Below are 18,824 nucleotides of genomic sequence, written 5' to 3'. Positions count from 1 at the left end.
GGTGTTGAACCAGTTTAACTATTTCAGCACCCTGGACAGTGACTGTCTCCTGACGTCGCGTACCGCAACATTTTTTGCCGGGTTCGGTCAAAACGAGTTCGGCCGAACCCGGTGAAGTTCGGTTCGCTCATCTCTAAGTCACTCCTTTTGGATGTTTGTAAACAGAAAAGCACGTGGTGCTTTTCTGTTTACATTCAGAGTTTGACAGCTCTTGCGCGAATCACGCAGTTCGCACGGAAGTGCTTCCGTGCGACCTTCATGGTTTTCACGCACCCATTGACTTCAATGGGTGCGTGATGCGCGAAAAACGCACGATTATAGAACATGTCGTGAGTTTTACGCAACGCACTCGCCTCTGCGCAAAATTCACGCATCGTCTCCACTGCCCCATAGAGTAATATAGGTGCGTACGACACGCGTGAAAAGCACGCGCGTCGCACGCGCGTATATTATGCTCGTGTAAATGAGGCCTTAGTCACAGTGTCAGGGAGATGCAGAGTCCCTGCTGTCTCCTCCCCGTCAACTATCTCTGAATTGAATTGAACAGCTAGCCAGTGGCCCTATAAACATACCAAATTGGGGCTGATTTTAAAAATTGTCCTCTATAATATACATTACTTTAATTCAAGCATCACCTAGGCTGGAGAGGACTACCACCCGTCACAACTCCACTGGGAGTCATTTTGTGGAATATCGGATGTAGGTCTCTATCAGAGTACACATTCAGCAACTACTATTGGTGGAGATCATTACAAGATTGAATACATTTTGAAGGGGTTGTATGAGATTAGAAAAACATGGCTGCTTTCTTCCAGAAAGAGCGCCACTTTTGCCTATAGGCTGCATCTGGTATTGCAGTTCTACCCCATTCACTTGAATGGGTCTCTGCTTCGGAAGCAGGCACAGCCCATGGACAAAAGTGCCACGCTTTTTCTGGAAAAAAGCAGCCATGTTTTTCTAAGGCCCAGTTCACTTTGCATATTGACACGATGTTTGCGGGCAATTTTTTTAATGTCTTTTTAGCCCAAAAAAGGTGCGGATCCTAAAGGAAGGAGAATATTATTAAAAGTATTATGCTGTCCTTTTTTTGTTTTATTCCCAGTTTCTGCTAAAAAAAATAATAATGGTCCAGTTCCACTCTTACGTTTGGAGGTGGTCTGCACCAGGATACTCTGTAATTCCTCCGGGCTGATTTCCTGGTCCTCTCCAGACAATCGTGTAAAATGTTTTCTGAACTCTTCCATGCTGATCCGAAGTTCGCTCTCCTGCAGGAAAGAGCACGTGTAGTAACGTCAGACAATGATGACTGTAACAAAACATAAGCAGAATTATTTAGCGATGGTGCAGATATAGGGGGCGCAGAGGTAGCAGTCGCAACCAGGTCCCCCACTCCTTGAAGGTCCAGAGTCCCCAAGAACATCAATACTATGTGCAGGTGGTGTGGAGGCACAAAGCCTTTTTATGGTATTTCACAGTGATGAATCACAGACAGTGGCGGATTAAGAAGACCATGGGCCCTGGGCTGTTACCCAAACTTGGGCCCCCCTTCTCCACCACCACCCTGCCGCGCCGTAACTATTGCTAACACTACCTAAACACTAGTACACAAAGTAGGCACATTATGCACAAAGTACACACAGTACGCACATTATGCACAAAGTACGCACATTATGCACAAAGTACGCACATTATGCACAAAGTACACACAGTACACAAAGTAGGCACATTATGCACAAAGTACGCACATTATGCACAAAGTACGCACAGTACACAAAGTACCACATTATGCACAAAGTACACAAAGTAGGCACATTATGCACAAAGTACGCACATTATGCACAAAGTACACAAAGTACGCACATTATGCACAAAGTATGCACAGTACACAAAGTACCACATTATGCACAAAGTACGCACATTATGCACAAAGTACACACATTATGCACAAAGTACGCACATTATGCACAAAGTACCCACATTATGCACAAAGTACACAAAGTACGCACATTATGCACAAAGTATGCACAGTACACAAAGTACCACATTATGCACAAAGTACGCACATTATGCACAAAGTACACACATTATGCACAAAGTACACAAAGTACGCACATTATGCACAAAGTACCCACATTATGCACAAAGTACACAAAGTACGCACATTATGCACAAAGTAGGCACATTATGCACAAAGTACGCACATTATGCACAAAGTACGCACATTATGCACAAAGTATGCACATTATGCACAAAGTATGCACAGTACACAAAGTACCACATTATGCACAAAGTACGCACATTATGCACAAAGTAGGCACATTATGCACAAAGTACGCACATTATGCACAAAGTACGCACATTATGCACAAAGTAGGCACATTATGCACAAAGTATGCACAGTACACAAAGTACCACATTATGCACAAAGTACGCACATTATGCACAAAGTACGCACAAAGTACGCACATTATGCACAAAGTACGCACAAAGTACGCACATTATGCACAAAGTACGCACAGTACAAAGTACGCACATTATGCACAAAGTACGCACAGTACACAAAGTACACACATTATGCACAAAGTACACAAAGTAGGCACATTATACACAAAGTATGCATAGTACACAAAGTACACACGAGTATGCACATTATACACTAAGTAGGCACATTATACACGAGTATGCACATTATACACAAAGTACACCTTGTAAACACATGAATATGGACATTAAACATACATGAATATGGACATTAAACACACATGAATATGGATATTAAACACACATGCACTTACCTTTTATGTCTTCACTGCAGCTCTTCTCCTGCTCACAGCACAGAGCCCGCCGACAGTCTCCCCTCCCCCATGTCCCGACAGCTAGCAGCAGAGATGTTTAGAGCAGGGAAGGGGGGCTGGAGGGGGAGCTTCTAAAGCAGCACAGACCACGGCTGCTAAGTAGAAGCAAAGCTCCCCTCGCCTGACAGGTGCGGTCCTGGCACCGGGGCTCCCTCCGGTGCTAGCGACGCCACTGGGCATGAGGGGGTTCGGGCGGTCATAGGCTCCTTGGGCCCCCTGGCAGTCTTGGGCCCCGGGCGACCGCCCGAAACGCCCTAATGATAATCCGCCACTGATCACAGACTATACACATGAATGCTTGATGTCAATACTGTTTATGGATCCTATACGGTGTGAGGTCATTACATAACGTGAAATGCAAAATTGTCACCTATTGGGTGATGGACCCAAGATCGTCAATCTACAACGACTAAAATGCAATACAACGATACCAACCTCTTTATTATTGTTATGCTACAGTGTTTCATTTCCTGCCACAAAGTGCAATGCTGCAAAATTTTAATGAAGTGAACCCTCTACTTTCTACTCAAAACATGAAATGAAGTCTTTCATTGCTAATAAGAAATAATCATGATCTTATACAGAAGTTTTTACAAAAGTCGGTAAACAATGATGAGACTTTTCAGGCTCCATGGAGCATGGCACCATTTTTTTTATACTGTGGCACACGGAGTACATACAAAAACACCTCCATGTAAACATCCAGCATCACATGGAGGTATGGAAACCATCACAGGCTAATATTACCTACATATTACAGCTCCGTAGCACTCGGAAATGGTAGAGCCATAATACAGTCATCTGCCTGAGCTTATGGACTGCATTCACGCATTAATTGGAAATCTGTGTAAGAACTGTATATTTCTATGTATGGCAGAAAAAGACAGTAAAGCGTCCTGGGAAAGTCCACAAAGTCCTTGAGGAAGAAACAGCCGTGTGTGACTAGAGGACAACGTACCTGCAAAACTTTTGCTTCTGCTTTGATTTTACAATCAATCTCCCTGAGGACAAAAACATTGAGAAATGAATGTGACCAAAGCGATAGAATTCCAAAAACTGATAGATAAAGGATAGAGACGGTCGCATGGAAGATGAATAAACGGTGTAATGAGGGTTTCTCACTTGAGTGTGTGTTGTGTCTCAGTGAAGACCCTCAAGTTGAAGGAAGACTCCTCTTGAGGCATGTAGGTTGTAGGAATGATCAGATATTGTCCGGGGGGCAGCTCATAGCGGCCAGTAATATCTCGCTTGGCTATATATGGTGTAAGGACCATAGGGATCAGGCTGGAGATGGCTGAGGCTCTCTGAGAAACCAGGTCTATGTCACTGAACTAATTGAAACAAAATAATTGGCGTCAGATAATACAAAGCCACAATAATCACCCTGCACATCAATAGATTATCCACTGCATGACAATAGGGAATGCTGACAATCATGGTGTACAGATTAATTGGGATCAATGGGGATTTATTATACCTTGGAAAAAGATAGATCAGATAAATATCCAATAAAACAGCGCAGTGAAGTTTACCGGATACCAGGAGTCAATGCATTGCACAACACTAGAGTAGGGATTGTCACTGCAGAACCCAGAGATTATAGTAAGGGTATGTTCACACACAAACTCAAAAACGTCTGAAAATACGGAGCTGTTTTCAAGGGATAACAGCTCCTGATTTTCAGCCGTTTTTTAAGCCACTCGCAATTTTCGCGCCGTTTTTCGCAGCGTTTTTGGAGCTGTTTTCAATAGAGTCAATGAAAAACGCCTCCAAAAACGTCCCAAGAAGTGTCCAGCACTTCATTTTACGTGTCGTATTTTGACAGCGACGCGTAAAATAAAGGCTCGTGGGAACAGAACATCGTAATTCCCATTGAAAGCAATGGGCAGATGTTTGTAGGCGTATTAGGGGCGTTTTTTTCAGGCATAATTCGAGGCGTAAAACGCCCGAATTACGCCTGAAAACACTGCGTGTGAACATACCCTAATAGGGATCAACCGAGTATTGAACATACTACCTGACCATTTAAAAATGAGTAGTACACAGGGAGCAATAAATGGAGGGTGTAGATCTGACATTGCATTCACAAACAGTAAGGAGCTGCACGCCGTGGTGTAGAAGATCTGTAGAGTCGGGCAACTTAGAGAAGGACTTTATTATTCACCTGTTGTGGCACCTGAAAAATAATAATAATAATGGTCAGTGAAATTAGATCTGTATATTAGGTAACAGACAGATATGCTAAATGCAGAGTTACCAAATCCTTGTAGGCCCGGTTCACATCTGCGTTGGAGACTCCATTAGGGTCTCCATCACAGATCCAGCCGAAAATACCGGAAGCAATAGCGCTGCACAGACACCCCGTCGGAACTTGTTAAAGGCAATAGGTTCCGTCGGGCACCAATGGTGTCCGTCGCACAACAGAATCGCTGCTTCTGATATTTTCTTTGTTCTGCTCTTCTGATGGAGCAGAACAACGGAAAGACCGTTGCAGATGTGAACGAGGCCGTATAAAAGAATGTGCACGTCATTGATGCTCCAGTCTCACAATTGTTAAAACACTAAATGCAATTTTTTTTTCGATTTTCCTTCTTCACGTTTAATAATTGTATTATATACATATTTTCTTCCCTTCTTTCATCTAATCCATGAAGGCCATCCCCTTCCATGGCCTGCAAATTTTATAGAATGTATCCCCATAGACCTTTATGGCATATCCACAGATGTCCCACAAACTGGGAAAACGTGGGTCCAGACAGAGATTGAATGGAGAAGTGACTGAACATGTCCGCATGTCCTGTGGATGTGCCATAATGGTCTATGGTGGGAAAACCCCTTTAGATTGGCAGGAGGCCACGAGGAAGGTGCCCTATGATGATCACCCCGCTCTGTTCTTGCATTGTGGTATATGGGTTGGCGATTTACCCTCCTTCGCTTCTCACACCATAGTGACATACATATGTTGCCGTGGTAAAAGATCATTCTTGAAAAGGGGTGAAAAGACATGTGTGGTCACTCTAGCTAGAAGTTTAACGGTTTACAACACTGCACCTTGTAGATCTCAAAACCGATAACCAGGAAATCTCTCCCGACGGCCCTCGCCTTCCGTCTGTCCTTCTGAAGAAGAGACGTCAGCAGGGTGCATGGATTTTTCTCATCTCCTTCCACTGTCACCAGGAATTGAGGATTGCTCCAGAATGTGCCTGTTATTTGTAGAGGAACGCGAAGGGTGTAAGAGCTGGGACTCGGTCAAACATCACACAGGTCCCATATACCGTCATGACCAATCATACTCCCAGTATCTTTTCTCCTAAACTGGCCACACAAACAGTATAAAAGCCGATTTAGATTCGGGCAGGATCGGACGACGACTTTATGGGTATGTCGGCCACCTGACCGGCCCCGATGGCAGATGTTGGGAGAAAGAGGGACCCGGTATGTTGGATACCAACACGTCTGATCGTTTGTTCCCGTAGAAGGTAAAATAACTGCCTGAGGGATCTGACAGCTGGTTATTTCCTTCTCCCCATTGAAATAAACTTTGACCAAGCCAACAATGTGTACGGTAGAGTTGGGATAAGTAATTGTCGGCTGAACGCTCATGTGTATGGCTAGCTTTAGAACTATTTAAATATTGCAAAAAAATGGAGACAGGAGTCCGAGCCACTGGATTCCTCCCATTAGGTAAATATGCTATATAAGTGCATTTGGCAAAAGTTAACCAAAAAATGAACATCTCTTTTAATTAGAGGATATGGTAGAATTGTATGAGTACACCATAAGTCACTGGTCTCCAATGCATAGCTCTCCCGCTGTGACAAAACTATAACTCTCAGCATGCCCTGACAGCCGCTGAGAACCAAAGAAGAAGAAAAATATCTGATGAAGAGCCTGAAACACGATTCCTCACCTCTGTAGTTGCGGCAGCCTCCCGCATTGTGCCCTCTCACCCATTTGCCCTCAAAGCAGTTGGCATTCCATGAACTGACATGGTCACTAGAGGCTAAGTCCGGAGTCAGATTGCAAATTTCCAAGGTATCATAATAGCGCAAAAAGTCATCCATCTGCATCCTGAATGAAAATATAAGTCTGACAGTCAGTGACGACATAGCACCATTAAATTGCTCAAAGTTAACTGTCGAAAGTTAATGTCTCACCAGAATTCACCATCTTCACCTCTTACTTGAAGGTTCTGTCTAGTTGCATTGTCCAAAAGTAACCACGTCGAAGAGCTAGAAGCAAAAAATATCACAAGACGCATTTAGATGATTAATTGTATGTAATAAAGAAGAACTCTGGGCCAAACTTATACACAGTGTAATGCCTGGCGCAGGGTCCGAGGGGGCGGTGCATGACACAGGGATTTTCTTTGTGTTCTTTGAATCTTTGTGTCAGTGTATCAGGTTTGCCTGGAGTGTCACTTAAGAGGCAGATGAGTTCCCAGTAAATTTGTATTCATTTGCAGACAGATTAAAGGGGTTGTCCCAGAATCAAATTTATTGATCGCTGGGTACCCCACCACTGGGACCAACAACGATTGTGAGAACGGGGGTCCCGAACTTCCAGATCCTCCTCACTGCAACCCCTGCAGTGAGGAGGAGCTTGAATGGAGCGGCGGTCGAGCCTGCGCCCGCTGCTCTCTTCACTGTCTATGACACTGACGGAAACAGCCGCCTGTTTCGGTCAGTCCCATAGACTTTGAACTCGAGCGGCAGTGCACATGCTCGAATGCCGCTCCAGTCAATGTTCTCCTCACTGCGGTTGAGTTCTGGACGCCTGTTCTCATGATCGGTGGGGTCTCAGCGATGGGGTCTTCAGCGGTCAAAAAATTATCACCTATCCTGTGTATAGGTGATAATTGATGAATTTGGAACAAAACCAACCATTTGGTGGGACCCTCTATCGTAGCCACATATAGGAGAGGTGGTTGCAGATAGAGACAACCGAGCCAGTGACTCCCTTAGAGCCGCACACACATGCATGGCCAACTCCCCAGCTCTTTTTTGGCTGGATAGGACCACCAAACGGCAATTAGGGAGGGTTGGTGGTGAAGGGCCCCTTGGTACACAAGGTGACGGAGGCCTCAGGGTATGTGCTCCAAGTGCCCTCCCTATAATCCCGCCCTTTTTGCAGAAAAGTATAACGTGGCTCGTACTGGTAACTTTCTCTTGCTGTGTGCAGGTAATACTGTATATACTAGAGATATTGCAGGAGAATTTTCTTTACAAGCGAGAGCGATGTGAATATAATTCTGAGGGCAGCAGAGAATTGCAATTCTTTACCCTGTGGCGGTCGTCAGACACGGAATATGACATATTGTACTCCTTCAATATAACGATGACACATTCATCAGCTCATATTTACAGCGTGTAGTCGAACTGCAGGCTTACGTAAATGGCACCAGTATTCTGCTGACGGCTCCTGCAGAGCAGATAATCCGAAATCCCCCTCTGCAGGTTTTTATCAGATCACTAATACTTGTAAAGAGAACAGTTCTCATAATACCATTAGGCATTTCTCTGATATGACTCGGAGGAGCTTAAAGGAGTTCTAAACATTCTGGAACTTTCTAATATAGTTTGTGCTTCAATTCTTCTACGATTTCAAAATCTCTGTCGGCTGCCATTAAACAAGAAATGTATTTGAACTTTCTCTAAGCTCTAAGGAGGACTAGATCTGTATGGCTTCCATTCATTGACTGCACACGGAGATCTTAAAAAGTGATGAAGAATTGAAACACAAAGTATATTAGAAAACTTTATGTACGTAAAAGCTTCTCTGTCAAATCCCTTTAGTATTGGCACTAAGCACTTAGAGAAAAAAGTACAACCGATTGCCATGAATGATCATGTACACTCACTTATCACTCCAACGTCCATTCCACTCCACTTTCCCCCATGGATTTCGTAACCTGAGTAACGGGATCTTGCGCCCATGATATTCCACCTGGAAAATGTAACAGCAAAAGAGGCTTTGATTTTTTTTTATTTATATATATAATTTTTCATTACGCAATGTAGAATGTTTAGAATGGGATGTTATGGCACACAATGTAAAATATGAAAAATATGTATGTGTTAAAATATATATATATATATATATATATATATATATATAGATACATATATATTCAAAGGGTCTTTACCTCTGCAAATCCTATAATAGAGTAGGCATGACCTTTCACCAGTCCTTCTGGGGTTCTCATTTCACTTTCGTGCTGGTTCGAAATCTAGAAAAAAAATATATAATTTTACCATATTCTATGTTCTAGGAATCATCTCATATGAATGACAAACCCTTCATTACAGGATCGGTTGTTACATACACTGTGAAGACGACCTACAAATCTAACCTTATTGCTGCCATTCAATTAAAGTTAGCACTTGTAGTTCCACAACTAAGGCATGAGGCATATCCAACTTGTATTTTGTTCTACCTGCAAGCATGTTTGCGTTAAAAGCTGAATGGGGGTACACAAAAGCTATACGGCCCCATAGCAAAATAAGTTCCACTCTTTATTGAGAGCTCCGCCAAATTTACTACGCCTTTATTAAAATTAATGTTCACCATTCTGTTAGGCCACATATTCTGTGTTGATTTATTTCATAATATATCTGTATAGGCGGGCTCTGTTTTTCTGACTTGATAAATGATATAATTCGGCCTGCATGCAGTTACCACTAGGGGGAGCTAACGTCATATGGCTTTATACAGCTAGTATGGAGCTGTATAAATTTGTATGCTGCGAGCTCCCCTAGTGGTGGCTGCATGTAGCTGCTATGACAGTATAAAGGAAGATTAGGAAACAGTTCAGTGTCCTATGGTAGGTACACCACTGAACAAGGCATTGTGATTATTTTCTTCTCCCATTTGGCAAGCTTAGAAGTGGACAACTGTTCATATTGGTTTTCCGATTGTCAGTTTATTTTCAGCTTAATCCCTAATGCCCCATTGATTCACTATAACATTCCCACCAAGTCTCTGGTCTCACATTGATTGATGCTCCCATCAGTGACCTTTTCTCCACAGCTTTCTGAATGATTTGGAACAGGCTTGGAGGAGAAGACTTGAGATCCACACTCTCGTCCAGTCCTCCGGTGAAATCCACGAAGGCTTCGTTAATCCATCCTCCGTCCAAAGCCTTATAGGAGCCATTCAATCTAAGGACAAACATGGCTGTGTTAGATATTACCTTTACCAAAGTGTCATCGCAACTTGACCTTTCTTCCCCTAGACGACACTGTCAGCGTCTATGAAGTGGGGCCCAGCAATTGCAATAGCAACAAATCATCAATTTACAGACTATTCGGTTCTCTGACCAGTTTGGATTTTTGGACCCAGATTGGACGGCTTCTCCTCTGTTTCCCCAACCCGAACAGGAGGCACCACAAGGATATCTACAGCATTTAAAAAAGAAGCTGTCACCTCCCCTGACTTGTCTGTTTTAGTAAATACTTGTATTCCCCATGAAAAAGCAATTCTCGGGCATGTTTTCTTAGAACTCTGCATTGTGCCGTTCCTCTGTTATTCCTCCTAGAAATGTGTGAATAAATTGAAAACTGGGTGTTACCAGTGGGAGGGGGGGGTGTCTTTTCACATACTGACACTGCCCAATCAATGCTGACAGAGTCAGACTGTGTAGGGACACGCCCTTTTGACAAGGAGAATGGCGACACCCAGTTGTCTTTTTATTTATAATTTTCTAGGAAGCATAACAGAGGAACGGCACAATTAAGAGTTCTAAGAAAATATGCTTCATTATTTTTATATTATGAGGAACACAAGTATTTACTAAAACAGACACGTCAAGTAAGCTGACAGGTCCCCTTTAGGTTTTATATTCCCTAGAATTTACGTAACTCTTGTGTGGGCTGTGTCTGGTATTGCAGCTATTCCCCAACCAACTGAACGGGGCTGAGATGCAGTACTAAGAGCCCAAGCCAAGAGTGGTTCTGCTTTGAGAAAAAAAAAATCCAGACTCTTTTTTTTCCCTAATCTTAGACAAACCCTTTAGAGGGGTTATGCAGGGACCAAAAATTATTAGCAGAGTACTCACTGCAGTATGTGATACACTCGCTAATATACATTCCGGTCCCCCGTCGCGCTGATTCTGAGATTTTCATAGCTTTTTACAGCGCTGCCGGGGGACTGGAAGTCTGGTTGCACGGTCTTCTTTGATGACGATACGACTATTCGTCATGTGACCGGCCCCGCTGTACTCTATGTAATCGCTGTACTACCGCTCCTGCTTGTACATGGAGTACAGCTGGGTTGGTCTCATGACGTAAAGTCATATCATCATCAAAGAAGACTGTGCATCTTGACTTCCGGGTCCCCCGGCAGTACTATAAAAATCTATGAAAATCTCATAATCAGCGCGACAGGGTATATAGTATATATAGTATATATTAGTAAGTGTATCACATACTGCAGCGACTACACTGATAATCATTTTTGGTCCCCACATAAACCCTTTAACATACACCACTATCCAACAAGAGACCATACCACATATTTACTTACACCCGTGAACCCATTTTTCTGATCTCCTCCTGCACAGCGCACTACACCCTTTTTTTCCCACATGCCGGAGCCTCTTACATGCAGGAAATGTTTATATAAGGGAATTGCAATTTACGCTTTATTGCTCTCTACTTGTTGTCACCAAATTACTTCTTCATGCTCCAAAATCCAATGCCAATTTAAAAACTTAAAAAAAGAGGGACTGGATATGGTGGGGGACTGTGCGGGGGGGGGGGGGGGGGAAGGGGGGATGTTGGGGATTTTCTGATATGCTGTAACTATTGTATACGATGTTGGAAAATTGAAATGTGAATGTCAATGTGTTATTTTATTCAATAAAATTGGATTGATTTAAAAAAAAAAAGAGGGACTGTGACCCTGTAACACCAACCACTTCTGTATGACATTGTACTTAACGTCGGCTCCCTTCGTTTCTGGCTGCAGCATCCATGCTCGGTAGTGTGTCACCGTCACTACCCGAGGATTCTCAGTATTTGGTGATCGTCTATATCAATGGTTATCAAATTTATGTAACCCTCTACCTGTTGTGAAGGTACAACTTCTAACGAGCTGGGAGTTGTAGATTCACCACATCCAGAGAGCTAAAAATTGCTGTCAATAAAAAGGTTATAGTAATAACAATCCAATGCTATTACATTCTACAGTCAAAGTTCTAAAAAAAAATAAAAAATGGAGCTGCCCTTTAAGTATATATGGATTGGCTATTGTCCTCCGTTTTCCGTTTATCTCAAGAACAATCGGCAAATATTGATTTGATAAAGTGATGTTGTGACTCACTTGGCATAGGCCTTTTCCAGCAAGGCGGGCCAGAACTCACTCTTTTGGGCAGAACTGACAAACACCAGCTCTCCGTTCTCTGTAGGTAAACGATCGTCAACCACAACATCAACCCATTGGCCATACTGCCAGAACTGAAAAGAAAAATGGACTAACTTAGTATATAGATGGCAACTTTCAAGGGTATTTTTCAGATATACTCTACATGTGGTGCATAAAGAGCAGCATGGATATTTATTTTCATAAAAAAACCCACCCCCATATTAAAGCCACATCCCATAATGATAGCCAGAGTGCCCCATAAGCAAAGCCAGAGAGTGCCCCCATAAACAGTGTCATCCAATATGTTCGGATTCAGTATTTCTTCACTCTTTAGAAATTGACCGCTCTTGCAAAACAGACTCTTGGCTTTGTCGGGCCTGCCGGGAGTACCGGAGATGACCCCTTTTTTAGTTTTAGTAGGCTCTTGAACAATATTGAAGAATTGGCAAAAATGACTTATATGGGTATTCTCATCAGCTGATCAGTGGGGGTCTGACCCCTTCACAGTGAAGGGGTCACATCACTTAACCGCAGTCAGACCCTCAACAATGAGGAAGTGATGGCATATCATAGCGAGGGGAAAACCCCTTTAATAAACAGAAAATGTGGTTTCCTGGCTCTGCAGCATACAGCTGGGTGGCCATAATGTCTCAATTACTTTTAATGACCCGACCGTAAAGCTAGGGCTACACTACGTCAGTTGCGCAACACTAGTTGGGGGCATTAAGCGCTAATGTACAAGTCAAACGTAAAGATAATCATTCTTTCTAGAATACTAAAATGTTAAATACTAATATTCCAACATAAACAAACCTCCCCTTAATTACCTGAAAATGGAATATTCCAGCATAATTATTATGAAAACTCTGCTGAGGAGGAACCACGCGCTCCAGTAGAAGGGGGTAAAGGGTCAGGGAGGCAGCTGCAGCAAGAAACCAACAGTTACCTGAAAGAAAAGAAACGAGAAATCAATATTACTAAATTTACTGACTCTTTACATCTTTACATGGTAGTCAGCAGATTTATCAGTCACAGAGAGGGAGACTAATAAAACCTAGTGCAAATGTAAACTGTGCTGTGCCGACCAATCACATTACAGTTGTCATCTTGCCTGAGCAGCTTGGAAATTGTAGGTAGTGATCTGATTGGTTGCTATGGCTTTTTTTATTTTTTAAGGCTCTACCACATTTTTCCCTAGTGTAACCATGACAACATTACTACCATGGCTATTATACTACACACGTGTGCACTGTTTATGATTTATGAATTTACACAGACATGTATTGGGTCCTAGGGACGTCATAGAAGGGGTCCCCCACTCAGAACCCCTTGTACGAGCCAGAACAGTGCTGCTCTGATAGGGTGGCTCCAGGCAGACCCAGCTGCCCATCCATTAAATGAACGACCATTCATTTGAATGCCTGCCATATAATGCTACATTTCCCCCCGCAGCACTCGCTGGTCAGACCCTGGTGACAACAAGTGTTTGTCAGGGGTTAGAGAAGCTGAACCCGCGGTGATCAGCTGATCGCCATGCCAGCTTCTAATTAAAAAGGGTTCTCTTCATGGGACAACCCCTTTAACCCCGTAATAATGCACATTTTTTTGGACAATGTCAGGACACTTTTTTGAGATTTTATTCTTGTGCTGTTTAAATGGCTACAACTTTTTTTTTTTTTTTTTATGCTATTAAAGTGATGCTGTATATTTTTATTCAGTGATAAAGCTTTATTTTTTACACACGTCGTTTATAAAAAAAAATTAAAAAAAAAATGTCAATTATTTTTTTCAATTGCAAACATATTTTTTTACAAAGAGAAAACCCTACATTAGAATTTTTATTTGTGTACTCTATTAAGTACCATTTATGTTGAGATAGAACATGGCCGAGTTAGGGGAATTGTGTCAGGGCTAGGGCTTCAGAGTGGTTGGTGGTGGGGGAGGGTGTTTTTTCATAATTTGTCATTATAAATAATAATAATAATAATAATAATAATAATGTATTATTATTATTTTTATATTTTGTTATTGCAATTTGTCCTCCAAAAGGTTAGAAAAAAATCTTTGGGGGACATTATCACAGACCCCTATTATTAACATGAATGTGGTACATGGAAATATGACTGTATTCTACTATCCATGGTGATCGTGATTGCTTGCAAAAAGATGCCATGTCGCACACATTCCTGCAGCACCTTCTGTTACCGGACTCACCCAGCTGTCCTTGGCATATATCCGTCCATTTCATATCATCGCTGATGAACTGAGGTAATTGGTTGATCTCCTAGAACAGACAGAGAAGATCAGAGTGTCATGAAACATTGTGTGATCCAGGGACAACATCCTTTTCACTATAACTGTGTCCATGTTATTTTAGGTCAAAAATTCTGCACTGATTAATTTGTAATATCTTTATAGCAGTCAGGGCTCTGTTTTTCTGACACAGAACTCCAATTATCCTACATAGACATAGATTGAAAAGATAACATTCTGGCTGCCTGCAGCCACCACTAGAGGGAGCTCACTGCATACTGTGTTATATTATTTCTATGTATGCAGTAAGCTCTTTGGCTCCCTCTAGTGGTAAAAATGTAAAAGACAGTTACATTTAAAAAATAAATAAATAAAATAATAATAAACATAATAATAAACATAATAATATCGCTGCATCCGTAAAATTCTGTACTATTACAATATAACATTATATAACCTGCATGGTGAACTCCCTAAAAACAAAACAAAAAATAAAGCGCTGGAATCGCTGGTCACCAATAAGAACTACAACTCACCCCACAAAAAAATAAGACCTCACACCACTCAATCAACGGTAAAAAATATTTATTAATATTTATGGCTCTCAGAATATGGCAAAACAAAACAATTTTTTTTTAACAATTTGTTTTTTTCTTGTAAAAGTAGTAGACCATATAAAAACGATATAACTTTGGTATCGCCACAATTATATTCAACCACAAAATAAAGTTAACATTTGTTTTTTATTGCACGGTGAAAACCGTAATAATGAAACCCAAAAAAACAATGAAGGACTCGCTGTTTTTTCCCCATTCTACCCCACAAATAATTTTTTACAGTTTACCAGTACATTATATGGTACAATAAATGGTGCTGTGAAAAACTACAACTCCCGCAAAAATCAAGCCCTCATACTTCTTGATTAACGGAAAAATAAATATGTTATGGCTTTTGGAAGGTGGGGAGGAAAAAGCGAAAATGAATATCCAAAAAATGGCTGCGGCTGGAAGGGGTTAAATGTAATGTAGTAGAAGGTCCATAAAAGTTGCTATATAAACAAGCATGTGCAAAGAGCCCTCTTTCTAAAGAATCAAGTGGATGGGGTCAATTAGGGGGTCAATTATTGGGTGCAATTGCGCCCCCTAGTTCAACTTTGATAGGACATTAGGTAGATCCTTTTATGTGAAGTTCTTCTTTTATGTTTCCATCTACAGATTGTGTACAGCTAAATCCATGCTAACCTAAATGTGTAACTTTTATAACAATATCCGTGGTCTTTACATGGCTTTGTGCCTTCTTACGTCCCTTCACGGCGTCGTTGACGGCAGTTAATACATACTCATATACGACACGGTCAGCAACTTTCAAAACGGACAAATAATGGGTACAAAGCGTAGAGCAAACACAACTGATAATACATTTCTTCTAGCGTTTAGACAGGTGCTATGGAAGGTGCGGCTGCTCCTGCTAAACTGGCTCAGCCATAACTAACACACCAGTAAATCTATTTCTAAACAACCAGCGGTAACACAGCTTAGTGATCGCTCCCATTTGTTTCGTTCAGGAAAAATACTCTAGGTACACTCACTGTATTATATGATAAAAATCGACCATATCCACTGTATGACATATTAAACTGCATTCAAAGTGAAAAATTCATGTGTATCTCCTTTGATTGAGGCATTTTGACATATCCGTAATTTGTTCACATTTAAACTTTCATATTACGGCTCTAAGACCACCAATTTTTTTTTAAGACCAGATTTAAAAAAAAACATTTTTATGAATTAAAATAAAGTTGTTCAGCCTTAGGGTATGTTCACACACACTAATTACGGACGTAATTCGGGCGTTTTTGCCCCGAATTACGTCCGAAAAATGCGCCTCAATAGCGTTGACAAACATCTGCCCATTGAAAGCAATGGGCTGACGTTTGTCTGTTCACACGAGGCGTATATTTACGCGCCGCTGTCAAATGACGGCGCGTAAATAGACGCCCGCGTCAAAGAAGTGACCTGTCACTTCTTGGGGCGTAATTGGAGCCGTTATTCATTGACTCCAATGAAAAGCAGCGCCAATTACGTCCGTAATGGACGCGGCGTTCAAGCGCCTGCACATGCCGGTACGGCTGAAATTACGGGGATGTTTCCTCCTGAAAACATCCCCGTCATTTCAGCCGTTACGGACGCTGTCGTGTGAACATACCCTTAGCTGGAAATCATTTAGATTATTTTTTTTTTATCACATTTGTTTTTATTGAGTTTTTCAAATCGAACATACAAGTAAGCAGGAACTAAGCTTACTTACAAAACTTAACATAGTAAAAATAGAAATAAATTTACATAACTTAACATAACAAAGGTATCAGTACAATATCATAGCTTTGTGTACAATAAATCATTATGAACAATAAAACAATATGTAAGGGAATACATCAGGGAGTCTCAATGGTATTTTTGCACAATAATATATGGTTTGTATGTGTGAATATCCATAAATCTAGTGTATCGCATTACAATACTGGCTGGAGGTCCAAACATCCCACATGTTGTCAAATGAGCTTTTTTTATTTAAGGAAGAGGCGATCATAGATTCAAACCAGCAGTTGTTGTTTATTCCCTGAATAATTTCTGACAAGGATGGGATTTTATTGGTTTTCCAGTATTTTGCTATTTTGAATCTAGTCACTATAATAGTGTGTAGGATAACTGCTCTGTGGGTGCGATCATACTTGTCGGCACCAATTGCCAACAAGCATAATGGGGCATCTAGGATAATTGGGTATCCACATATATTTGACAGAAAACGACCCATTTTTCTCCACACTTCCAGGATATGTGGACACTTCCACCAGATGTGCAACATAGTGCCTGTATTACTACATCTCCAACACTCTTTTGATTCTTCGTAAAATTTATGAAGTTTCTCCGGGGTGAGGTACCATCTATACAAGAGTTTTCTGGCTGTTTCAATATGATTAGTACATCTGGAGATCGATGAGACAGCATAGAAGGCCGAGTTCCATTGATCTTCAGATATAGTGACCTCAAGATCATGTTCCCACTTTTGTTTGTATATATGCAAGTCATTTGGGAAGGAGTTTAGTAAAAATTTATAACATTGGGAGATATTACCTCTGGAGGATGAGTTATTTGCTAACCATTTGCTTAATTTGGATTCTGATGTTGGGAGAGGTTTGGGTATGGATGTCAGTGCATGCCTAATTTGTAGATATTTATAAAAGTCATGTTTCTGAATATTGTACATTTGGGCCAGAGTTTGGAAGGGTATCAGGATGTCATTTTCCCATAAATCGGACATGTGGAGTAATCCATTAGCCATCCAAGTAGAGATGTCAAGATCTGGAATGAGAGCCATCAGTAGTGCAATACTAGATTTCTCATAATCCGTAGAATACAGGCTATGTTTAATAACTAGGTGGTGCCATAACTCCGTGATTGCCCTTATTGTAGGATGTGTGGACCTCATATGGTTCCCAAATAAAGAGGAAGCAGATAGGGATATTGCTAATGAGTGCCTTCCCAATACAGATGATTCAATGGAAACCCAATGTTTAGAAGCATCCTGTGACAATAACGATTTTAATTGGTCGAATATAGCGGCTCTATAGTATTGTAATAAAGTGGGGCATCCCAATCCCCCCTCACGCATGGGTCTGTAAAGAATATCTGCTTTAACTCTTGATTTGGTTTTCCCCCATACGAATCTCATTAAGATGGATTGCAGTTTATTTATGAAAGCGTTTGTCACAAATATGGGAACATTCCTAAAAGTGTAGAGAATCTTAGGAAGAGTTAACATTTTGATGGCAGCTATTCTACCTAACCAAGAAACACCGTGGTGTTTATAGTTATGTAGGTCCTCAATGATTTTCTTGTGGAGAGGAATATAATTTTGGTCAAACAATTTTGAGACTGGAAATGTTAGATTAACCCCTAGATAAGGCAGGGCGTCTTCCACCCATTTGAAGGGGAATGATGCTTTAAGTTGTGCTACCATTTTCTGGGAAAGCCCCATATTCAGAATTTGTGACTTAGAAGTGTTTATTTTGTAGTAAGACGCATTACTAAATTCTGATAAAACTTTACTTATTTCTGGAAGGGACGTGGTTGGGGAAGAGCATATTATTATTACATCATCCGCGAACAGACCTATACGGTGTTCCTTTTTCCCTATTGTGATTCCAGAAATTGAACTAGAAGACCTTATTTTCTCAGCCAGAGGTTCCATTAAAAGCGCAAAAATTAAAGGGGACATGGGACATCCCTGTCTAGTTCCATTTGTAATGTTAAAGCGTGAGGATAAAAATCCGGCTGAGTATACGGAGGCGGA

The 18,824-nt window shown here is 41.3% G+C and overlaps 1 protein-coding gene across 1 annotated transcript in view; it reads right to left on the bottom strand.

Moving 5' to 3' along the window:
• Positions 1-18,824, bottom strand: part of LOC142659778 (calpain-1 catalytic subunit-like) — a 45,044-nt gene that overhangs the window by 10,675 nt on the left and 15,545 nt on the right. Inside the window, exons 3-15 of the mRNA XM_075836233.1 lie at positions 14,433-14,502; positions 13,046-13,164; positions 12,177-12,310; positions 9,847-10,015; positions 9,001-9,084; positions 8,716-8,801; positions 7,013-7,087; positions 6,766-6,926; positions 5,907-6,058; positions 5,020-5,031; positions 3,978-4,186; positions 3,814-3,856; positions 1,145-1,265 (exon numbers count right to left, since the gene is read on the bottom strand). Of these exons, the coding sequence (XP_075692348.1) occupies positions 1,145-1,265; positions 3,814-3,856; positions 3,978-4,186; positions 5,020-5,031; positions 5,907-6,058; positions 6,766-6,926; positions 7,013-7,087; positions 8,716-8,801; positions 9,001-9,084; positions 9,847-10,015; positions 12,177-12,310; positions 13,046-13,164; positions 14,433-14,502 (1,435 nt within the window). The remainder of the gene's footprint in view (positions 1-1,144; positions 1,266-3,813; positions 3,857-3,977; positions 4,187-5,019; positions 5,032-5,906; positions 6,059-6,765; positions 6,927-7,012; positions 7,088-8,715; positions 8,802-9,000; positions 9,085-9,846; positions 10,016-12,176; positions 12,311-13,045; positions 13,165-14,432; positions 14,503-18,824) is intronic.

The sequence above is a fragment of the Rhinoderma darwinii genome, chromosome 8, assembly GCF_050947455.1.
Source record: "Rhinoderma darwinii isolate aRhiDar2 chromosome 8, aRhiDar2.hap1, whole genome shotgun sequence".
In the NCBI taxonomy this organism is placed as follows: Eukaryota; Metazoa; Chordata; class Amphibia; order Anura; family Rhinodermatidae; genus Rhinoderma; species Rhinoderma darwinii.
Note: the sequence above shows the minus strand (reverse complement) of the source record. Positions and strands in the feature narration are given on the sequence as shown.